General features: G+C 40.7%; 1 protein-coding gene across 2 annotated transcripts in view; it reads right to left on the reverse strand.

Moving 5' to 3' along the window:
• Window positions 1–231: 231 nt before the first annotated feature.
• Window positions 232–20,940, reverse strand: part of FSTL5 (follistatin like 5) — a 383,938-nt gene continuing 363,229 nt past the window's right edge. For both annotated transcript variants that reach the window (XM_056855358.1, XM_056855357.1), the window contains one exon: window positions 232–1,482. In XM_056855358.1, the coding sequence (XP_056711336.1) occupies window positions 780–1,482 (703 nt within the window). In that variant the 3' untranslated portion in view covers window positions 232–779. The remainder of the gene's footprint in view (window positions 1,483–20,940) is intronic.

Raw genomic sequence — 20,940 nt, forward strand, 5'->3', positions numbered from 1 at the left:
ATATGTACGATGTTTCTCCTTAGTAGAGCAGCCTTTTTAACTGGCTGGGTACATAGTAGCCTAGCTCTACTATGAAAAGGGTCAAACCTCAATGAACAGTTAACAGACCTTCAACTAAAACTTGCAATTAAAGTTTCAAATTGTTGTGATAAAATAAGAGAACAGTAGATGTTGCAAACAGATGTTTTCCTTTTTCTTAAAAACAACACTTTACAACTGGATGGAAATGAGAAAAAAACTTGAGATATCAAAAGCTTCTTTTCAGGGAAAAAGAAAGCCTACAGCCACAAGGGGGATAAAATTACACATTTCCTAGGCTTCTCTTCCTTGTGAGACATTTCCCTTCAAGGCACAAAAAGATTAAATAGTGGACTGGACATGTTAGGGTAGGACAGAATGTTTCAGTTTAAGAAATCTGAGGTTATACATAATCAATAACCTAACAATCTGATAAATCTGAGTCAAAATGATTTTTTTCTTTAAAAAAGACCTTCATTATAAAATGTTGCATTATTTCAACATGTTGTGGCTCATTGATTGAGGGGACTTATCAATTTAATATTTTCACCAACTAGCCAATCTATCCGCAGGAGATCACAGTTAGGAAACTGAATGTTTAATCACAATTTCAGCTTCTTTTATATCACCAAAATTGTATCTCAGTCAACCACATCACATGTACAGAAGGGTCTAACAATAAAAAAGTGAATATTTAGAGGATGAAGTTAAGTGCAATGTACTGTAAAACTATTCACTCGGCTTTTATCTAATATGGTTCCTTATGCTTCTCCAACCCAAATAACTGTGTTTCCTCTTTCAACTTCAGTAATTTCACAATTCAGCTTGTTCAGTCGTCCATCGAGAATAAACAGTGATTCCTTGGAAGGTGTCATCAGGTACTGCCCAAAGAGCCCACTGCCCTCAATCAACCGGTTCTTACTGTTCCAAGGCCATTCTTCTGACTTAAGAGGCTCCTTAAGACTCTTCACCATCTTCACTTTGCCAGAGGACAATTCTACAAACAGCACATCAGTTTGTGTGCTGGAGCTACCAAAGACATTATATTGATGGGCTTCAGTAAACGATGGTTGAAAAGCCACATCAGATATGTGCAAGTTGGTATGAATGTCAAAGGCATCCTGTACTTCTCCTCGGATTGTAATGATTTGGACTCTCATGATACCTTTCACATCATCAATGCTGACTAGATAGTGACCATCTGGAGATATATATGGAGTTCCTGTTACATCACTATTATATCCAATAATGGAATCGGTAACACTGTCCACTATTAGCTGTGGTGGAACAGCCCCAGTAGTATCAGGCTTACAGTTGATAAAATAATATCCTCCAAGGTGAGTGTAGGCCATAGATCGTGGAACACAATTGTAATCCTTTAAACTAATTGTCTTGATGTATGACATAGTTTCAAGGTCAATTTTCTGGAGTACAGGTTCATCTTTGTGAAGAATAAATCCAAACCTAGAAGATAAAACAAAAGACCAAAAAATACTATAATATTGATTTTACTTAGTACATTTATATACCACACTTTCCAAGAAAATTTTGCCCTGTGGTTTAAAAAAAAAACCCGCCCCACAATAAAACAATATAAAACAGCATGGTAAGAAAGCACAGTAGCACAGTTTAAAAACACTAGCAGCAAAGTTCATGTAAAACAACAGAAGAGTTATAAAACAAACGAACAAGCCTATTTTTCAGTGCTAGAGAGAATTACTGTATTTTAGCCTGGCAACAAAAATGAACAGACTTGCCACAAGATCAAGAATTACCATATTTTTCCATGTATAAGACGACCTTTTTTTCTAAAAACATTTAGAAAAAAATTGTAGGTCGTCTTATACAAGGGAAGGTCGCTTTCTTCTCCGTCCATTGCCCTGGCTGGCCAGCAAGTGGCCTTCTGATAGTTCGCACTCTCTGACTGGCCTTCTTCCCTGCCCATCAGCTGATGGGCGGGGAAGAGAGCGGAGACCACAGGAAGGGTGGTCACTGGCCGGCCAGGGCAACCGGGCTCTTCCCCGCCTGTCAGCTGACAGGCGGGGAAGACAGTGGGAGGGGGGTAGAGCCCGGCTGCCCTGGCTGGCCAGCGACAGGCTTTCTAAGGGTTCCCACTCTCTTCCCCACCAGTATTTTCCCCTACGCCCCCATGTATAAGACAACCCCTGATTTCTTAATTTTGAGTTCAAAAAAATAGGGGTCGTCTTATACATGGGGGAGTCTTATAGATGGAAAAATACAGTAGTCTGAAAACATTTCATAGATGAAGCACCACAACAGAGATGTCCCCATCCTTCATGGCCATCATTTCAGAAGGGGGGGGCACACAGAACAAGGCATCTGATGAAGATTTCAAAGTTCAGGAATGCACACATGGAAGCAGGCAGCCTCAGGTTATGCTAATCCCAGACCACTTGGTATAGCATCAAGTTGCACATAAGTATGTTTATCTGAGACCAGATTGTCACGTGCATGTTTGTTTGTTTTTTTGGAACCCCTGGTGGGGTTTTCAAGGCAAGAAATGTTCAGAGTTGGTTTGCCATTGCCTGTCTTCACATCATGATGCCGGTATTCCTTGGAGGTCTCCCATCCAAATACTTGCCAGGGTTGACCCTGCTTAGCTTCTGAGATCTGATGAGATCAGGCTAGCCTGGGCTATCCAGGTCAGGGCTCACATACATACATACCCCCTGAATATATTAGATAGCCACACTCTTGGAGAGTGGCAACAATGTATGAAAAGCTCTATTAAAAGAACACCAACTTTAAGATAATGGGAGAGGAATTGGAAGCTCTTTCTGTGGAGCTAGAAATATGGTGGCTTATTTCTACATGCAAGTTGAGACTGGAATGTTGCAATCATGTGAAGAATGTGTGAACCAGGCCCAGGTCACAAATGCTTCGTTTCAAACTGCTGATAAAGGTTAGGTATAAATGTATCAGCAGCTTGATTCTGGAACCATTTGAAACTTTTCCCACAAATATATTTCAGTTTGAGTACCATAAAGTATTTCAAAACCTTATGTTAAGTTTAATTGTGACATATTTTGCTATGTGAAATTGGAAAGGAGGAAGGGGAAATGGCACAGCATCTTGGATATGTATATGTCTAGAGAGATTTTGCTTATGCTGTTAAAAAAATCAAATAACTGTGGCTAAACCAGGAAGGATAAGCAGCTTCAGTTGGACTGTACAGCCCATCTCACACATTTCAGTTCATTTCATTCTCTTATTTCCCATGAACTTCAAATTAATCCAATGTTCATTGCTATTTAGATAATTATTTCAATCCTCATTTTAATTCAGATGGAGTGAATATCATTAGGATTTAGAATTATGTCTTCCAACTATTAAGGTATGATTTGTTGTGTTTTCTAAGTATCCTTATGCATAACAATCAAGCAATTACGCTTGGAAATGAACTGTCGGGAGGTAGTCAGAAAACATGGGCCACTGGATCTGACTGTGAGAGGCATATGCAATCCACCATTCCAAATAATGGCACTATGTTCATTCATTTAAGGGTGAAAAAAAGATGTTCATGGGCACTGTGGAAACATACAGGGATCCATTCCAGTGTGAAACTTGAGATTTCCATTATTAACAGTGCCATCCTAAGCAATGAAATCAGTGGGCTTAGAAAGGTGTAACTCTGCTTAGGATGCCACTGTAGATAAGATGCTTGCTCAATAATTTTTACTTGGCACTATTCACTTCATCCTCAGAGCAACAGCTTGGTCATTCAGATTATTTCATTGTATGTATGACGTCCTCAATATTTTCAACAAGTCCAGAATAATATTATGTTAATATGTGTGTATGCGTACACATGCATACACTCTCATACAACTTTTCATTAACATCTGTCATCATAACAGATGTCTGGATAGGAGCCAATGCAATTGCCAGTTTTTACAAAGGGATCAGGAAAGAGGGGAGCCAAGAAATGACAGGCCAGTTAACCTAAAATCTGTTCAAAGTAAACCAATGGAAAGTGTTATTAAAGACAGAATTAAGCATATAGAGGAACAAGCCCTGTTGACACATTTGATATATAGTGAACAGCTCAGGTTGCCCCAGAGAGCCAGCATGGTGTAGTGGTTGAGTGGTGGACTCTAATCTGGAGAACAGGTTTCGATTCCCCGCTCCTCCACATGAAGCCTGGTGGGTGACCTTGGGCCAGTCACAGTTCTCTCAGAACTCTCTCAGCAGGCAATGCAAACCACTTCTGAACAACTCTTACCTAGAAAACCCTATGGGGTTGCCATAAGTCAGCTGTGACTTGACAGCACGCACACACAGGTTGCCCCATCTCATATTACAGAGCTGGAAAAAGTACAAAAAGAGCAACCTAAATGGACAAGCATTGGAGTACCTTCCCTGGGAGAAGTAGTGGAAGTCGTTTAAAAGAAGGTAATGAAGAGGATAATGTTTTGTGAAATTGTGCAGTAAGTTAATAGAACTTTTTCTTCCTCTCCCATAATACATATGAGAATTTGGGGCTACCCAGTTAAGTTGATGGGTAATAGGTTTCAGGACAGACAAAAGGAAATATTTCTTCAAACAATACAAAATTCAGAGTCACATGATGATTGCCACTAACTTAAGGTAAGGTAAAGGTCCCCTGTGCAAGCACCGGGTCATTCCTGACCCATGGGGTGACGTCATAACCCCACGTTTACTAGGCAGACTTTGTTTGCGGGGTCGTTTGCCAGTGCCTTCCCCTGTCCTCTTCCCTTTACCCCCAGCAAGCTGGGTACTCATTTCACCAACCTTGGGAGGATGGAAGACTGAGTCAACCTTGAGCCGGCTACCTGAAACCGACTTCCGTCGGGATCGAACTCAGGTCGTGAGCAGAGCTTAGACTGCAGTATGGTAGCTTACCCCTCTGCGCCACGGGGCTCTTCCAGCCACTAACTTAGATGGCTTTAAAAGGTGATTAGACAAATTCATGGAGGATAGATCCATAAATGGCTATTAGCCATGATACCTAAGCAAAACCTTCACGTTCAGAGGCAGTATGCCAATGAATACCAGTTTCTGGACAGACTGCAGCAGGGGAGGGATAATATCTTCATGTGCTGCATGTGGACCTCCAAAAGAGACATCTTATAGGAAACAGGACAGTGTACTAATAGACCAGTGATCTGATCCAACAGGGCTTTTCTTATGTGTCACCTCTCCATCCCCTTAATACTCAGTGTTAGTTTTTTAAAGCTGCTCTTTGATAATACATCTGGAAAGCTAGGCAAAGTTTACCAGTGAGATAATAGGATTAATAAGGTTGAAAGTGAGCCTGGGACGGGCAGTTGGAATGAATTGTTCGGTTAAGCTTAGATGCATTTTCCATTTCAGATCTGAATGCCTTTTGTTTCTGTTTATGACCTTGGTTGTAGAATTCCTCTTTGCTCTTTCACTCAGAGCAAAAAACGCACACTGTTGCAGAAAACCTAAGGTAAAATAGTCTAGAAATGCACAGGATGAACTGACAAATAAAAAGGAAGCTAATGAAAGTTTGCACGCTTCATGGATTCAGGCAGTATATCATGAAGTCCTAATAGACCGCAAGCTATACATACTATCTTCATCAGGACAGAGAATATCTTGTAGTTGGTTGTGGTGGTCATTTGTCCTTTACCACTTACAAGCATAGGACAAGACGGCTTGCCTCTGCTAACATTATGATGAGAAAAGGACGGACATTTATCAAAATGATTTGTTACAAGATACAGCAGGGTCAAACACCAAACAGATTACAGGACAGTGAGGTATCACAGCTCATTATCTCTTCTGAGTTAGGAATGTCAGGTCATTTTTCCCCCCTCTAAGAGAGTATTAAAAATATTGGCACCAGGTCAATGGATGGTGGAGGAGACTTTAATCATTTGTGATTTTACATGGTTACATCAATTAACAAAAACAGCCAAATGACCATTCGTAGGCATGTAAATGATTTCCCCCCTCCCAAATTCAGGCAACTTCTCCTTAGTGTATTACTGTCCCAAAAGTGTGTTGATTTCTTTTGAAATCCTGAAAATTTCCACATAAATGGAAAAGGGAATTGAGTATTACTAAATAAAATGTTAATAAATGCACTATAGAACTCTTGCTTACATGTTAACCCAACAATTAGTTATACATCGATGGAGTGAAAACTAGCAATGGATTCTATAACTTTCCCCAGAAAGTGACCTTCAACATTAGAGCTAGGTGATTAGCAGGCAAACATTCTGGCCATTGCTTGGAACACTAATCCCTTACAGGAAAGTTTTTGATCATTTTGCCTTCCATGAAAGATATCCATGGCAAAAGAGTGAATTCAAATGGTGCCTTTCATGAACAAGCTTCAGTAGCATAATTCCAGGAGAGTAGCCATGTTTGCCTGTTGCAGAAATTAACAACAACAACAGGAGCTTTGTGGCATTTTAAAGACAAATAAAATGTTATTCCATCATAACTTTTCATGAACTAGATCTCATGTTTTTGTTGTTTTTTATTTAAAACATTAGCTACCCTCCTACCTTCCAGCACTCAAGGATGCTTACAATATATATATTTTTTTAAATTACGACTGCCAATAAATATAAACTAAATTAGTCAAATGCACGCCTATATAAAATTGTCATAGGCTGCCTCCTGAAGATTGAAAATGAGGGGCCAGGCATACCTCCCTGGGGAGGTTGTTCCATAATTGTGGGTCCATAACCGAAAAGGCCCTCTCTGGTGTGCCCACCAGACGAGCTTATTTGATTTGTAGGACAGTCTCTGTGATCTTAATTCACTTATTCAGAAGAAGTGGATCCTTACCAAGCAGACATTTTACATAGTCATTTTGCAACACACAAACAAACAAGCATATAGCAAAATCAAAGAACCATGAAATGCAGGAAGTACAAAGTAAAATTCAGATTATGTGAAATTAAAATCTATCTCACCCTTGGGACAGTAAATTGGGTGCAAAGGTGGCTTAAAATGTTTTTAAAAGGATAATCAGGAAAAAAAACAGAGACAATTCAATAATTATGCTAAACAAACTAACACCTTGTCTGACCTGGATAGCCCCAGGCTAGCTGGATTTTGTCAGATCTCAGAAGCTAAGCAGGGTCGGCTCTGGCTAGTATTTGGATGGGAGACCTCCAAGGAATAGCAGGGTCATTACATGGAGGTAGGCAATGACAAAGGACCGCTAAAGTCTCTTGCCTTGAAAACCCTATGGGGTCGCCATAAGTCAGCTGTGACTTGATGGGGGAAACAATGCGAGCACATTGGTTTCACACTATACTCCCCTCAGACTGAACAGGGATTGAGGATTCTTATCTCACTGTCAGTAGCTTAATAAAACCTATGATTTCCCCACCCATTACTGTTGTTAACTAGCTTAGTGTATCTTGTGAATGGTCTCTTTATATTCCCTGATTATATCTGAATTTTATATTACACTTCATTCCATACTTTCAGCATTTCATGGCACCTTGGCCACGCCAAAATATACAACTGCATAGTGACAATCCACCTATAGCATTAGAAAAAAAATGGGCTCAAGTCCACAATCTCTTATGCTGGAATAACATTTTGTTAAAGGGCCACAAGTAGGGTTGCCTGGTCCCTCTTTGCCACCGGAGGGATATTTTGGGGGAGGAGTCTGAGGAGGGCAGGGTTTGGGGAGGGGAGGGACTTCAATGCCATAGAGTCCAATTGCTGAAGCGGCCATTTTCTCCAGGTAAACTGATCTTTATTGGCTGGAGATCAATTGAAATATCAGATCTCCAGCTATTTCATGGAGGTTGGCAACCCTAGCCACAAGGTTTCTTTTAAATAAGCACAGTCAGTTATAGAACCAGCAGACATTTCACTGTCCTTCACTGTTGACATTGATTTTCTTCAGTCAAAGTATGTCATTCTTGCAGTTTCTTGAAAACCTCTGTCTGGGACTGTCTATGCTTCAGGCTGTGGTTTGAATAGAAAACTTTAAATTTTCAGAGTGATTACTCTGGTACCCTTTGTAAGCATTTAATTTTTCAAGACTGAAAGAGGAAATCTGCAGTCTCTCATAATTGTGTCATAAAATTATGCTTGTGGCTTATGTACTCTAAGCTTGTTTTATGAGTAGGCCTCTAATAGAACAACAAGTGAAACATCAGAGTACCTTTCGTTTTCCTCCAGTGGTTTATATGTAAGAGAAACATGTTTAATGAAAACTTCCCTTTCATGCAGACTGATATGCAGAGGCCTCCCACTGTTCATTAATTTCCAATCAATATTTATGAGAATCCTTACCCCTGCAATAATATCATGCTTGGAATCACCAACATAATTTTTGTCACAGCACATCTGGGCCATTCCAGCCAGTCAACACAGCATGACATGAGAACCGTTCTTTAAAATGGCTTCAAGCTAAAGCCAGTGAAAAGCTATAGCTTCTGGGCATAGAAACTGTTGAACCTTATGGAGAAAGTAGTGCTAGATGGCTTTCCCCACATCACACCTCCCAAAGATCAAACAGAACTGTCATCTATCAAGTTGCTAATCCAGAATGCAATGCTAGCCTGCTTAAAGAACCAATGGTACATTTGCATTAAGCAACAGGCTGCAGTGGGTTAACATCAGACACCTAACCCTACAGATTTGGCAGTGAAGGTGAAGGATCATTGTCAAATGTTTCTAGACAATTCTAGACAAATCCATGAGACACTGGGAAACTTATTTTCAGCCTCTTTTTTTAATTATTAAAATGTAGCCACCAAGAGAGTAAAGTGATACTCACAATAGTACAACAAAGACTGTTACCATATATGGAATAAGAAATGCCAAATGGTCAAGCTGGATTCAGAAAAGGAAGAAGCACTAGAGACCATCTTGCAATTTTACCTTGGCTACTGGATCATATGAGAGAATTTCAGAAGAATATCTGTTTGTGTTTCTTAGATTACAGCAAAGCTTTTGCCTTTGTGAAAACCTGTGGTTGGTTTTAAAAGAAATGGATGTGCCACAACATTTGATTGTTTTGATGCATAATCAGTGCGCCAGACTAGAGGCTACTGTTAGAACAGAATATGGAAAAACAGAATGGTTTCCAATTAGCAAAGGTGTTTAGACAATGATGTATTTTATCCTCTGTCTCTTCATTTTATATGCAGAATGTATCATAGGGAAACTGGATTCAATTTAGATGAAGGTGGAGTGAAAATTGGTGGGAGGAACATTAACAATTTGAGGGGGGGGGAATGTGGTATCATCTGCATATCTCAAATTGCATGTGACTCATGGCAACCCTTGGTGAGGCTTTCAAGGCAAGAGACATTCAGAGGTGCCTTGCTATTGCCTGCCTCTGCCTCACAACCCTGGTATTCCTTAGAGGTCTCCCATCCAAACACTTGCCAGCATCGACCCTGCTTACTGGGAGAAAATAGCGAAGACTTGAAATAACTACTGACGAAAGTGCCAGAACAGGATTACAGCTGAACATTAAGAAGACTACTGGGGAATTACACAACTTTAAGGATGATTAGGAAGACATTGAAATTGTTCAGGACTTTCTATTCCTTGGCTCCATCATCAACCAAAAGGGAGACTGCTACCAAGAAATCAGAAGACTGAGACTGGGAAGGGCAACCATGAAGCAGCTAGAAAAGATTCTTAATTGTAAGGATGTGTCACTGGTGACAAAGATCCATTGTATTCCCCGTTACTATTTATGGAAACTTGGACAATGAAAAAGGCTGACAGGAAGAAAGTTGCTTTATTTGAAATGTGGCGTTGTAGGAGAGTTTTATGGATATCATGGACCACCAAAAAGACAAATAAGTGGGTTGTAGATCAAATCAAGCCTGAACTCTCCTTAGAAGCTGAAATGACCAAACTGAGGCTATCCTACTTTGGGCATATTCTAAGAATACAAGAGTAACTGGGAAAGGCAATAATGCTTGGAAAAGTTGAAGGTAGCAGGAAAAGAGGAAGACAGATGGATGGATGAGAATCAATAAAGGAAGGCACGGCCCTCAGTTTGCAAGACTTAAGCAGGGCTGTTAATGAGAGAATGTTTTTGGGTTAATTAATTCATTGGATTGCCATCAATCAGAAGTAACTTGATGGTACTTACACACACACAGCTGCCAAGGGTTCCAAAACCTGATTACTTCAGCAGTGCAAGGAGGGATTGTCTAAACATTGTCCCCTGGAAATTTTAAAAATCAAAATTAGCCCCTCAGCTGCTTTCCCTCAGGTGTGTCGGGGGGGGGGAGAGAGAGACACAAGTATATTTTGCCAGACAGATGGGGGAAAAAACCTGGAGCCTCATTTTGACAAGGGCTAGTCAAGGAGAAAGGATTAAATGCCCCTCTGACAGCTGATACAACTTGCAGCCTTTTGTGGCTGCATTTCAGTTTTTGGCATTTTGTTTGTTTTTAAAGCAGCAAGAGCAATGATTATTGTCTCATATAGTTTGGCCCTTTGTCTGCTAGACTGAGATTCAACCATACTTATAAAATACTTTCCATGCGTGAGCTAAAAAAATGCTGTAGTATATCTTTCAGCTGCAATGTGCATCCACCAGTACTTCCCTAGCACCTGCTGAGCTGTTCAGAAAGTGAGTGGGGCCATTGCAAGGCACAGCTTATTCCTGGCAGCCCTTATTCAAAGGAAAGTTTTTGCCTCAGCTGCGAGAGCAGCAGCAGCCGCCACTGGAGGGTCAGGAAAACTGGTATGCATCAGGCTTTCTTTAGTCAATGTGTGGTCCCATTTTCCCTTCAGGTTTTAGTTCTTTTTATTCTTCCTTCTCTTTCTTCCTTTCTCTCAAGCTTTCCTTCATTTCTTTTTATTCTCCAGTCTCTTTCTCCATCCCTGCTTGGGCTTTCCTGCTTTTCTTTTCATTCCTATTCTGTGATTCTTTTACAAAGTGAGGGGGTGGTATTCAATCCAGCGCCACCTCCCATGACAACCATTTGGCTCCTGCAGCAGCCATTTTGAGATGGTGCTCCCCATCCCCCTTTAAAATCTCAAAGGCAGCCATAGGTTTTAAAAGGTTGGGGACCTCTGGGTTTCAGCTGACCTTTCCCTCAGCCTGACCTACCTCACAGGGCTGAGGGAAACAAAATCATTCTAAAAACTAGCTCCTGATCTTTTATGTGAAAGCTGTCATGTCACAACAACAACAAAAAACCTTTAAAAGGTGGGCAAATAAGTGCTCCAGATGGATTATTTATTTCTTCAGAAAATTTATATACTGCCTCTCTAGAACCCACTGGCCCAGCTGTACCATAAATGTGCCCAAGTGCAGTTTCACGGAACACATGAACCTTCAAGGTCCATCAAAGTCAGTATTGTCTGCTCATACCGGCAGTGGCTCTCGAGGGTCTCAGGCAGAGGTCTTTCACATCACTTACTTGCCTAATCCCTTTAACTGGAGATGCCGGGGATTGAACCTGGGACCTTCTGCATGCCAAGCAGGTGCTCTACCACTGAGCCACGGCCCCTCCCCACTGAATCAGCACCATTTCAAAAGTAAAAATGCCATTACTACACTATGCAGAAGCAGCACTGGAGGGATGCTAGGTCTGGTATCACTTCCAATGAGCTGCGGCATGACTTCTGGTGCAACAAAGGATTAGGCTGCTACAGCACAGAGCAAGGGGGGCATCCCACATTCAAACAATATTCTGTGCCAGATGCTAGAGGCTTTTCTTTCTTTCATTTTCTTTTTTTAAAAGCCTTCTATAGTTGCTAGACAATATTTCCATCCCTCAAGAAAAAAAGCAACACCAGTATAATTGTGTCCCGTTCACCTCATCTGACATATACCCTCCCTCTCATCCAAACCTATCTCTGTGTTCTATAATACTAAGCTCTGATTCTGTTATTGCCTGTTGCCCCTTATAAGAGAAAGACTGAGTGATGTTTCCACCAAAGGTGCTAACGAAATAGCTTTTTAGCTGAATGTCATGTGGAAGCAGGGGTGAAATACATCAGCGTGGAAATAGTAGCCATGTTCAGTTAGTAGAAAAATGTACCAAGAAGCTCAAATGGGCATATTGATTACAGTGCTAAAGATTAAACTTGAGTAGGTTCAGAGCAGATGAAGGGACCAGACCCTCCCTGAAAAACAGACGAGCACTTCAGGACGCATGATGTCATTACTGATACCAGGAGCCGTGAGAGGCTAACAGGAGAATGTAATGTGCTTGAGGTTAGAAAGGTAGACTTTGGGAAGGAAAGTAAGCTAATTGGGAAGGCGCGTGGGACTAGGGAACTTATGACCTTGACTGAGAAACAGCTGGAAATTTCTTTGAGTCAAGAGAGCCAATTAAGAATAAACTAAGAATTTGCTGTTGGCAGTTGCTGAAGACACCAGGAGGTGAGACATGCTGAAATTTCTAAGAAATCAAGAGACAAAACTTGTGGCTCTCCTCTCAGTGTGAATTTCAGCAAGACTGTTGAATTCTGCCCACAGCCTGAGTTCTAAACATTTGTCTCAACATTCCTAGATGGTCAAAACTCTGTAGGAAAAGGATTCCATTCCAGCCTAACTGGATAAGTAACTCCTGATCAACACCCTCCTATGCTGTTTTACCTATGGCAGTAGCTTGTCCCCAGCGTGCTCCCCAATGCAGTTGAGGGTGGGCATATGCAAGTCTCAGGGCGAAAACGCATGGTAGCTTTAGCCTCCTTTATTCCGTTTCAGCCAGGAATCAGCCAGGATCGAATACATGCATTTTGCTGAACGTGAGTTCGTTCCTGGCTGAAACAGGGAATAAAGGAGGCTAAAGCGACCCTGCGTTTTCGCCCTTAGAGGTGTTTTTCCTAGATCAAATCCTTTTTATCAGGATTCTCAAAGCTGAAACAAATGGGAGTGGTGCACATTGGCAGCATTCAAACATATTCATCAGGCCTTGCACTTGTGGTAATTACTAGTACTTACTACCTTAACTTTCCTTTTAGTTCCTTTTATCCCACCACATGCAAATTGTCTTTAGGTTTGCTTTGGCTTAGCTGAACTATCATTAACTCTGCAGTGGCTCCTACTTCGATTCACTTTTATTTTATATCTCAGGAAGACTGGCTTTTAAGCCATTTCCTCAGGGTTGGCTCTTTTAACACTACTCTGGACTCTACAATTAACTCATAACTTTATCCCAGCAATTCTTCGAAACTATCTCAAGGAGATTAAAGATAGATCATGGTGCAGGCTGCCAGTTGGGATGGGTGGCATTCCAGCCATGTGTAGTTGTTGCTCTGAGACGTTTTGTTTTAATACTTAATGTGTTAGTTTTGTTGCATCTGTTTTTCTCTCTCTCTTCTGTTTCTTTCAGATATTCTTTTGAGATGTTTTTGGTTGTCTGGTATTTAGTTTCTGATTTGAAAGTGGCTGACTTTGGTTGCCTTCCCCTTCCACCCTTGAAATGCCGAGCCTAGCTTTTGCTATTGCTATCAGAGCTTGCAGGTTGGGGGTGGGGAGTGCTGCTGCTGCGTTTGTTCATTCTTTTTCTTAATTTTATTCCTGTTGAGTAATGTTGTTGAATGCTACAGTATTTCTTTTTCTTTTTAATTTAAATAATTAGTTATTTTGTTATGCCTGATTGATGAACACTCCTGGGGGTTGTTCAGGTCATTTGTGGGAGCTAGCATGGTGTAGTGGTTAAGAGCGGTGTTTTGGAATGGTGGACTCTGATCTGGAGAATCGGGTTTGATTCCCCACTCCTCCTCCCCATGAGTGGCGGAGGCTAATCTGGTGAACTGGATTTGTTTCCCCACTTCTACACACGAAACTAGCTGGGTGACCTTGGGCAAGTTACAGTTCTATTAAGAGCTTTCTCAGTCCCAACTACCTCACAGGGTGTCTGTTGTGGGGAGGGGAAGGGAAGGTGATTGTAAGCCGGTTTGAGTCTCCCTTAAGTGGTAGAGAAAATCGGCATATAAAAACCAACTCTTCTTTTTCTTCTGTGGTTTTTTTTTATTTTCTCTTTTTCCTCTTCAATTATAATTATCTTGGTTGTTTCGACCTTGAAACAACAGGAAGTATTTACCACGCTGAACCTATCTTATAGTAAAAGGTGTTTTGGTTACTCCCCCCACTCAAGCTTAGATTATTTCATTTCATTTTATCTTTCATTTATTATTTGATTTGGTTTGGTTTCAGCAACAGGGAAGGGAAGAGAAAAGAACAATGGGGTGTAGTCAGCCTGGTTAGCAAGACCCAACTGTGCATTAAAACTACTAAACCTCTAGTATCTATATAGTTTACTATATTATAGACCATGGTGTTTCTTTCATGTCTGTCCTACACGGTCCATTTATAAGACTGAATAAACCCCGGTGACACTTCATTGTGGAAACAAATTATCCCTATAGTTAATCCAACAAGGGTATCAATGGTATTGGCTTCAATGAAACCTAGAGAGATACTGCACCAATGCACAAGACTTGTATAAGTAACTCCATTTTGAAGAATAATAATAATAATTGGTTTTTATATGCCAACTTTCTCTACCACTTAAGGAAGAATCAAACCGGCTTGCAATTTGCAATCACCTTCCCTTACCCTCCCCACAACAGACACCATGCGAGGTAGGTGGGGCTGTGAGAGTGTGACTAACCCAAAGTCAGCTGGCTTCATGTGTAGGAGTGGGAAAACAGATCCAGTTCACTAGATTACCCTCCACTGCTCATGTGTAGGAGTGGGGAATCATCATCATCATTCCTTTATTGGCATAAAAACATGATACACAAAGGGTACAAAAGGAATGGAGATATTAAAAAGTGCCCTTTATGAGTGGGGAATTAAATTTGGTTCTCCAGATCAGAGTCCACAGCTCCAAACCACCGCTCTTAACCACTACTCCACACTGGTCAAAGATCAACAGACTATATGGGAGGATTATACAGCAGGCACAAGGATGAATACATAATGAAAGGATCAGAGCTTTCCAAAAATACAGCAGTATGGTGTCCAAGCTTTTCATGCTCTACAAAGGACTGTTTTGAGCAGCATTGACAGGACTCTATCAATAACCGGTGGTTTCTGCAAAAATCAATGCTCAAAGACAGGTGCGAGGATTATATTGACATTTTAAAGACATGTTTGAGACTGTGTGCTCAAGGCTAACATTCCCTTTAAAAATAAATGAACTCTATTTCTTGCTCAAATTTTTGGTGTTTGTAATAAAAGAATGCCCATGGCAATAGAGCCAAAGAGCAATCCTACTAACATCCTTTCCTAGTGGAGCAGCACTTTTATTAATAAATACATTCACTTCAAAAATCAACAGAGTGCTAAGAACTACATACTAAATTGAGAAAGACTGTTAAATTTAACTCTTCCTTCAACCAGTAATTGTATATCAGTTTAAATTGCAGAATTTGATACACTGGACAGGATCTGATTTATCAGACTAACTCAGAAGAGCAACTAGTGATGCAATGATTCCTCATATTTTCTTACAATTTATATTTAAAGAGGAAAGTTAACATCCCCCCTCCAAATTGCCTCAGTTTGTCCCATGTATTTTTCAGAAAACTTCAGTAAACATTTGTTTTACGAAGAAATTTAGGATTGTTAAGAAGGATTACAGAAATGTATTGTGTTTCATTAAAGTTCCTTATCCATTCATTGTATGTTTAACTTTTCCATATCTCTTCCTGGTTACTCGCAAAATAGCTTTTTATTGATTTTGTTATCATTTTCCTATGTTTCTTGGCACAAATGGGGTGGATCCAGCCAGCTTTTTCAAACAAACTGTCCTGTTTCTTCTCCTTACTACAGCCCCCATCCCACATGGCTTTTATCCATGCATGTCCCATGACCCCCAGCATAGCCTTTTTGGTGGTCAAAGGAGACCCTGTCCCTTTTCAGCAGTGGAAATGCTGGCTGGATAAAACCTAATGCATATAACAAACATGTAGTTGCAATATACAAAAAGAAAAAATCTAAATACAAAGCAAAACAATTTTGATTTCATGGATTTTGTTTTGGTGTAATGCAAAAACAAAAAAGAGATATATTTGGAATCAAATCTCAACCACTGAATAATTCAAAAGCACCCTTACCAAAAAAGGGCTTGGTCATATGCAAGTGTGAGCAGGGCCGGATTTAGGTTTGATGAGGCCCTAAGCTATTAAAGCTATTGGAGGGCTTTAAGAGGGAAGTGAACATATTCATGGAGGAGAGGGGTATTCATGGCTGTTAGTTAGAATGGATACTAGTCATGCTGCATACCTATTTTCTCTAGTATCAGAGGAGGATGCGTATTATTTTGGGTGTGGTGGAACACAGGCAGGATGGAGCTGCTGCACTCGTCTTGTTAGTGGCTTCCTAGAGGCACCTGGTTGGCCACTGTGTGAACAGACTGCTGGACTTGATGGGCCTTGGTCTGATCCAGCAGGGCCTTTCTTATGTTCTTATGTTTCTTAAGGTAATGGGGCCCTTTATATGTCCAGCTGTCCTTTGTCAACAACAAATTGTCGCTGTTTTTTGTGTTGAATATATGCTATATGGTAATTTATGGACCTAATAGGTATCTAAAGCCATTTGCACATAACAAAATATGCAGGCAGGGCCCATTATTTACACCATGGGAGCCTACACAACACAAAACACTGTTGCTGTATGTAGGTTTTATTTTATTTGTATTTATCTTATATTTTGGAAATGTAAATCCAGTTTTTTTTTCCTTTAAATTTTTTTGGGGGCCCCAAGAGAGTGGGGCCCTAAGCTATAGCTTCTTTAGCTTATATGTAAATCCGCCACTGAGTGTGAGTGGAAGAAGCCTGCCTCCCCTCAATCATTTGTTGAGGGGTGAGGATGCAGTATAACATGGGGTACTTTGATGAGGAGAGGGAATTGGGCAAAATGTCCTTCTCTTTAATCTTCTGATTGTGGAGAGTTTGTTCTACTCTTCATGGATGAGAGAGAGGGATATTCAGCTCAATTCCCCGTCCTTGCTGCACCACCAGTTTATGATGGTCCCTCTCTGGCATCATTGTTCAGATGATTCCTGTTTGCTCTTCTGTCCTGTTGTTATGTGGTACAACAAGATGCCTACTTACAGTGCAAGAACAGAAAGCCAGGCATATAAATAATTTTAACACCTGAGTGGCAAGGGCAAATTCTGGTTGCTGTCTTGATGCCTTGGAGCAGGGATATACTTTTTCAGGATCCCATAACTCAAGATTGCAAAAGTGTACACCCATGGGACTTAAATTTTATTCTTTTTGTCCACAGTCATCACAGGCAATGGAAAAATGGGAAGAACATTCTCTTTTGATCTTTGGGTTCTATTCCTTGATGTTTCCGAGGCTGGACTCAAGATTGATGACGTAAAACCCCTGGATTAAAGGTCTGAAATCTAATCAGGATGGAGCTGGAAGAAACTGTTCATCTCTATTTAAAACCCAATAATAAATGAGTGACTCCAAGCTCATACTCATGTTAGAAATTAACTGTGGATGTCAGCACTAAGCTCAGTAGTGAAGATACAACTAAGTTAGCAGTTCTCAGATTTGTCTTTACTTGTGTCAAATGGTCGCTCTTATACTGCCATTCATCAGTAGTTCTAATTGCAGACTATTCTGCTTCACTTAATTGTATGGAAAAATGTGGTGTGTTTCCAGTCATGGAGACCAGGGAAACAGTGACCTCCTGGAACAGACCCTGTTTTTCTCCAGGTCCATTCAGTTCAGTTTATTTGGATACAAGATCAGGTTGAAAAGTATTAATAAAAACAATAAAAACTGCCACGTACAAGATCAACAAAAGACGGATATGTGCCATTATAACCCAACATTTCAAAATTCTAGCAATCATTTCACAATAGTGGAAATCAGTTATTTGAATACTCAACCATCTGCTTCATATTTTGCATGCCATTATAAAAATTTTTTGGTTACATTACAAGTAATTTATTCAGAGAGGTCTGAAAAGAGAAGGGAAATGTAGAATTGTTCTGATCTTCCTGGGGAATTTATTAAAATTAGTGTAATATACTGGGAATGTATATCATTATAAAATGTAAAAATATATGCTCAATTGACAGCACATTCCTGAGTTCTAGGGGCGAAAGCCCTTAGAAGGCCAGGAAGGCGCTGCACTGGCTTTAGGGCCCCCTGCACTGGCGTCTGGGCTACTTACGCTGGCGTTAGTGGCCTGAATGATGGCAGGAAGGCCCGGACGCCAGTCTCCGGGGGCTGCCACGACAGCGCCACCCAAGGATGCCGGCGGGACCTTCCACCGGTGGCGTAAAGGTCTGTGCTGGCGTCCCGGGAGGCATTCCGGCATCCTGGAAGGTGTTCCCGGGATGGGACAGGGGGAGGAGCTGCCGTTAGGCAGCTTCCTGTTCCCTTTCACCCCGGGAACGCCGGTGCCAAGAAGAGCAAGGCTGCGCCTGCTTTTTAGCTATGGGGCAAAATGCTCCGTTTAAACTTTAAAAAGCCTCAAAGGCTTGTTTTCGGCGCCAGATAAACAGGTTAGGAGGCACTGCTGCTGCGCCTATGGGGCAAAAAGCTTTTCTCTATGGGGCAAAAAGCTCCGTTTAAACTTTAAAAAGCCTCAAAGGTTTTTTTTCGGCGCTGGATAAACAGGAGGCACTGCTGCTGCGCCTCTTCCCTGCCATTCCCCCATGCCGAAACCTCAGGAATGCACTGTGAGTCAACTTTTCCTATCTGGCTAGGGCAATTTCCCTCCAGGTCAACATTATCCTTTATCAATAGTTCTTCTGCTTTCCTAATCCAGTTATTATCCTTTGTTCCTGCTACCTTGTACATTCTCTTTTCTTCCTGTCCATTTCCATTTCTGCCCCCATGCTTCACTGAACACATAAAGTCCTTGATGCTCACTTGTAGCAGCATTTGAGAAACCAGAGACCAGATCATGTAGAGAAGACCTTGGCTCCAGAATGTTTCCCTCTAAATAAAGGAACTATGTGGTAGTTTTGTCAATAATTAAGGAGTGCCTACTAATATTCCTAGCTCCCTTAAATCTGCGGAGGATCTGCTACAGTTGTGAAACAATGCTCACAACTTTTAGAACTAGGATTACCAAGTGAAATGATACCTGAATGGCTAGATCCTAACTTGCACTTCTTATAATACTGTGGATGGAGACCAGTCAACCTGATCAAAATGAATTTAGAAAAGCAGTTTAACTTAAAATGGATTTAAAATTAAGAAGATTAAAATTCCCATTTGATCCCATGCATTTTTTTCTGTTTGCTAAAGATTAAAAACAGCTTTATGTCTGATTATCCACTAACTAATGCATATGCAAGTAAAATAATGATTCGATCAGCAACAACAGCAAAAGTGTTGACAGTGTGAGTGCCTTTGTAAAAATTGCAAGTGAATTTGCTTGGTAAAAAATACTTTGTAAGTTTTGCAGGAAACTGACAACTTTTTAAGGGACTTGTTCTAGTGTGTGTGTATATATATTTATAATATTATATATATATGTATATGTATATATATATATATATGTGTGTGTGTGTGTGTGTGTGTGTGTGTGTATATATGTATATATATATAATCTACATATTTATAGTAATTGCTGTTGGATACTTGACAGCATATACACAGAAAACAGGATTTTGAAACATATTACATCTCATTATCCCTACAGAAGTTTTATTTTGTGATATATTGGACATATTTAGGATTAATTAGAAGAGTATTAAATGCAAGACACCTTCTGATTGTGGGTAGCATGGGCAATGTGCTGCCTGGTGGGTGTTAGTTCTGTGCCACAAGTGAATGCACTTTGAAACTTAGCATACTATATTGTTATCTTGACATAATGCTGCTTTCCCAGACATAGAGAACCAAGGCAGGTGATGCATTTATTGATTTGGAATAACTGTAAACAGTACAGTGATAGTGCATAAAAACCCTAATTATCCTAAGCTAATAACGCCGCCAAAGTATTCTCAGCAACAATAATTGTGTGACACCATCTGTACTATTGACCTATACCTCTGAGACTCAGATAGCACTTGAACCTAAAACTGCCATTCCATTTCTGCTGAGCCAGAAAACACTCAGGGATCTCTCTGTGTAAGTAACAAAGTAACTATGCAGAGGTATTTCCATCTAAGATTTCGATGAGCTTAGACTGCACAGTATGTTGAAAACAGATACGAGCTGCAGGCCTGGCCTAATCCGCTGAACCTTATCCCAGAACTGGAATCTGTACAAACAGAATTACAGTCATTTTCAGGTTGTGATTTTCACTAACTGGGGAGCAAGTCATTTTCACAGAGACCAATGACATCCTTCCCTTAGCAGCCCTTCTTAACCATACAGCTAGACATTATAAGGGACACAAAACTCAAACTGGTGCAGTTCTGCATATCTTTATTCTCTGTTCCTTAGAGCAGCTTCTACAGCACAACGTATAATGCCATATCATTATACTGTATGTCTATCTGCCCTTGCCCAGCCAAGAATACCGAGGCAGAGAAATACACAGCTTAATGAATATTTAGTCTTCCTTATGTTAGCAATCTTCAGAAGGTACGACTCAAATGCAAAATTGTACTTTGTAGCGTAAGGATTTTGGACACTGGTGTGGAAAGAGGAATAGCTTTCTCACATAAGTGATAGCAGAGGATATTGTAATCTGACAGTGACAGGCAAGCAGCATGAAGAACCATGTCATGGCAGGTATAAACAAGGAGGGGGCTGCATCACATGAATTGCCTCCAGTCTCATTACCTTGCACCCATAAAAGACATCAGCCACAAAACTATAGGAATACTGTATGAGATACAATTATAGTGGGATATGTTCCCACAGACAAATATGAACTTCTCTCTCCCATAACTTTCAAGCCTGAGGGATACAGGAAAGAAAGTGTGCTGTACCATTCCCCAGAGGCTTCCTCTCTCTTCTGAGCCTTGTCTGTCATCCCCTAAGGCACAGACCTCGGGAACAAGCACAATGGTC

Source organism: Euleptes europaea, chromosome 9, assembly GCF_029931775.1.
Source record: "Euleptes europaea isolate rEulEur1 chromosome 9, rEulEur1.hap1, whole genome shotgun sequence".
Taxonomy (NCBI): Eukaryota; Metazoa; Chordata; class Lepidosauria; order Squamata; family Sphaerodactylidae; genus Euleptes; species Euleptes europaea.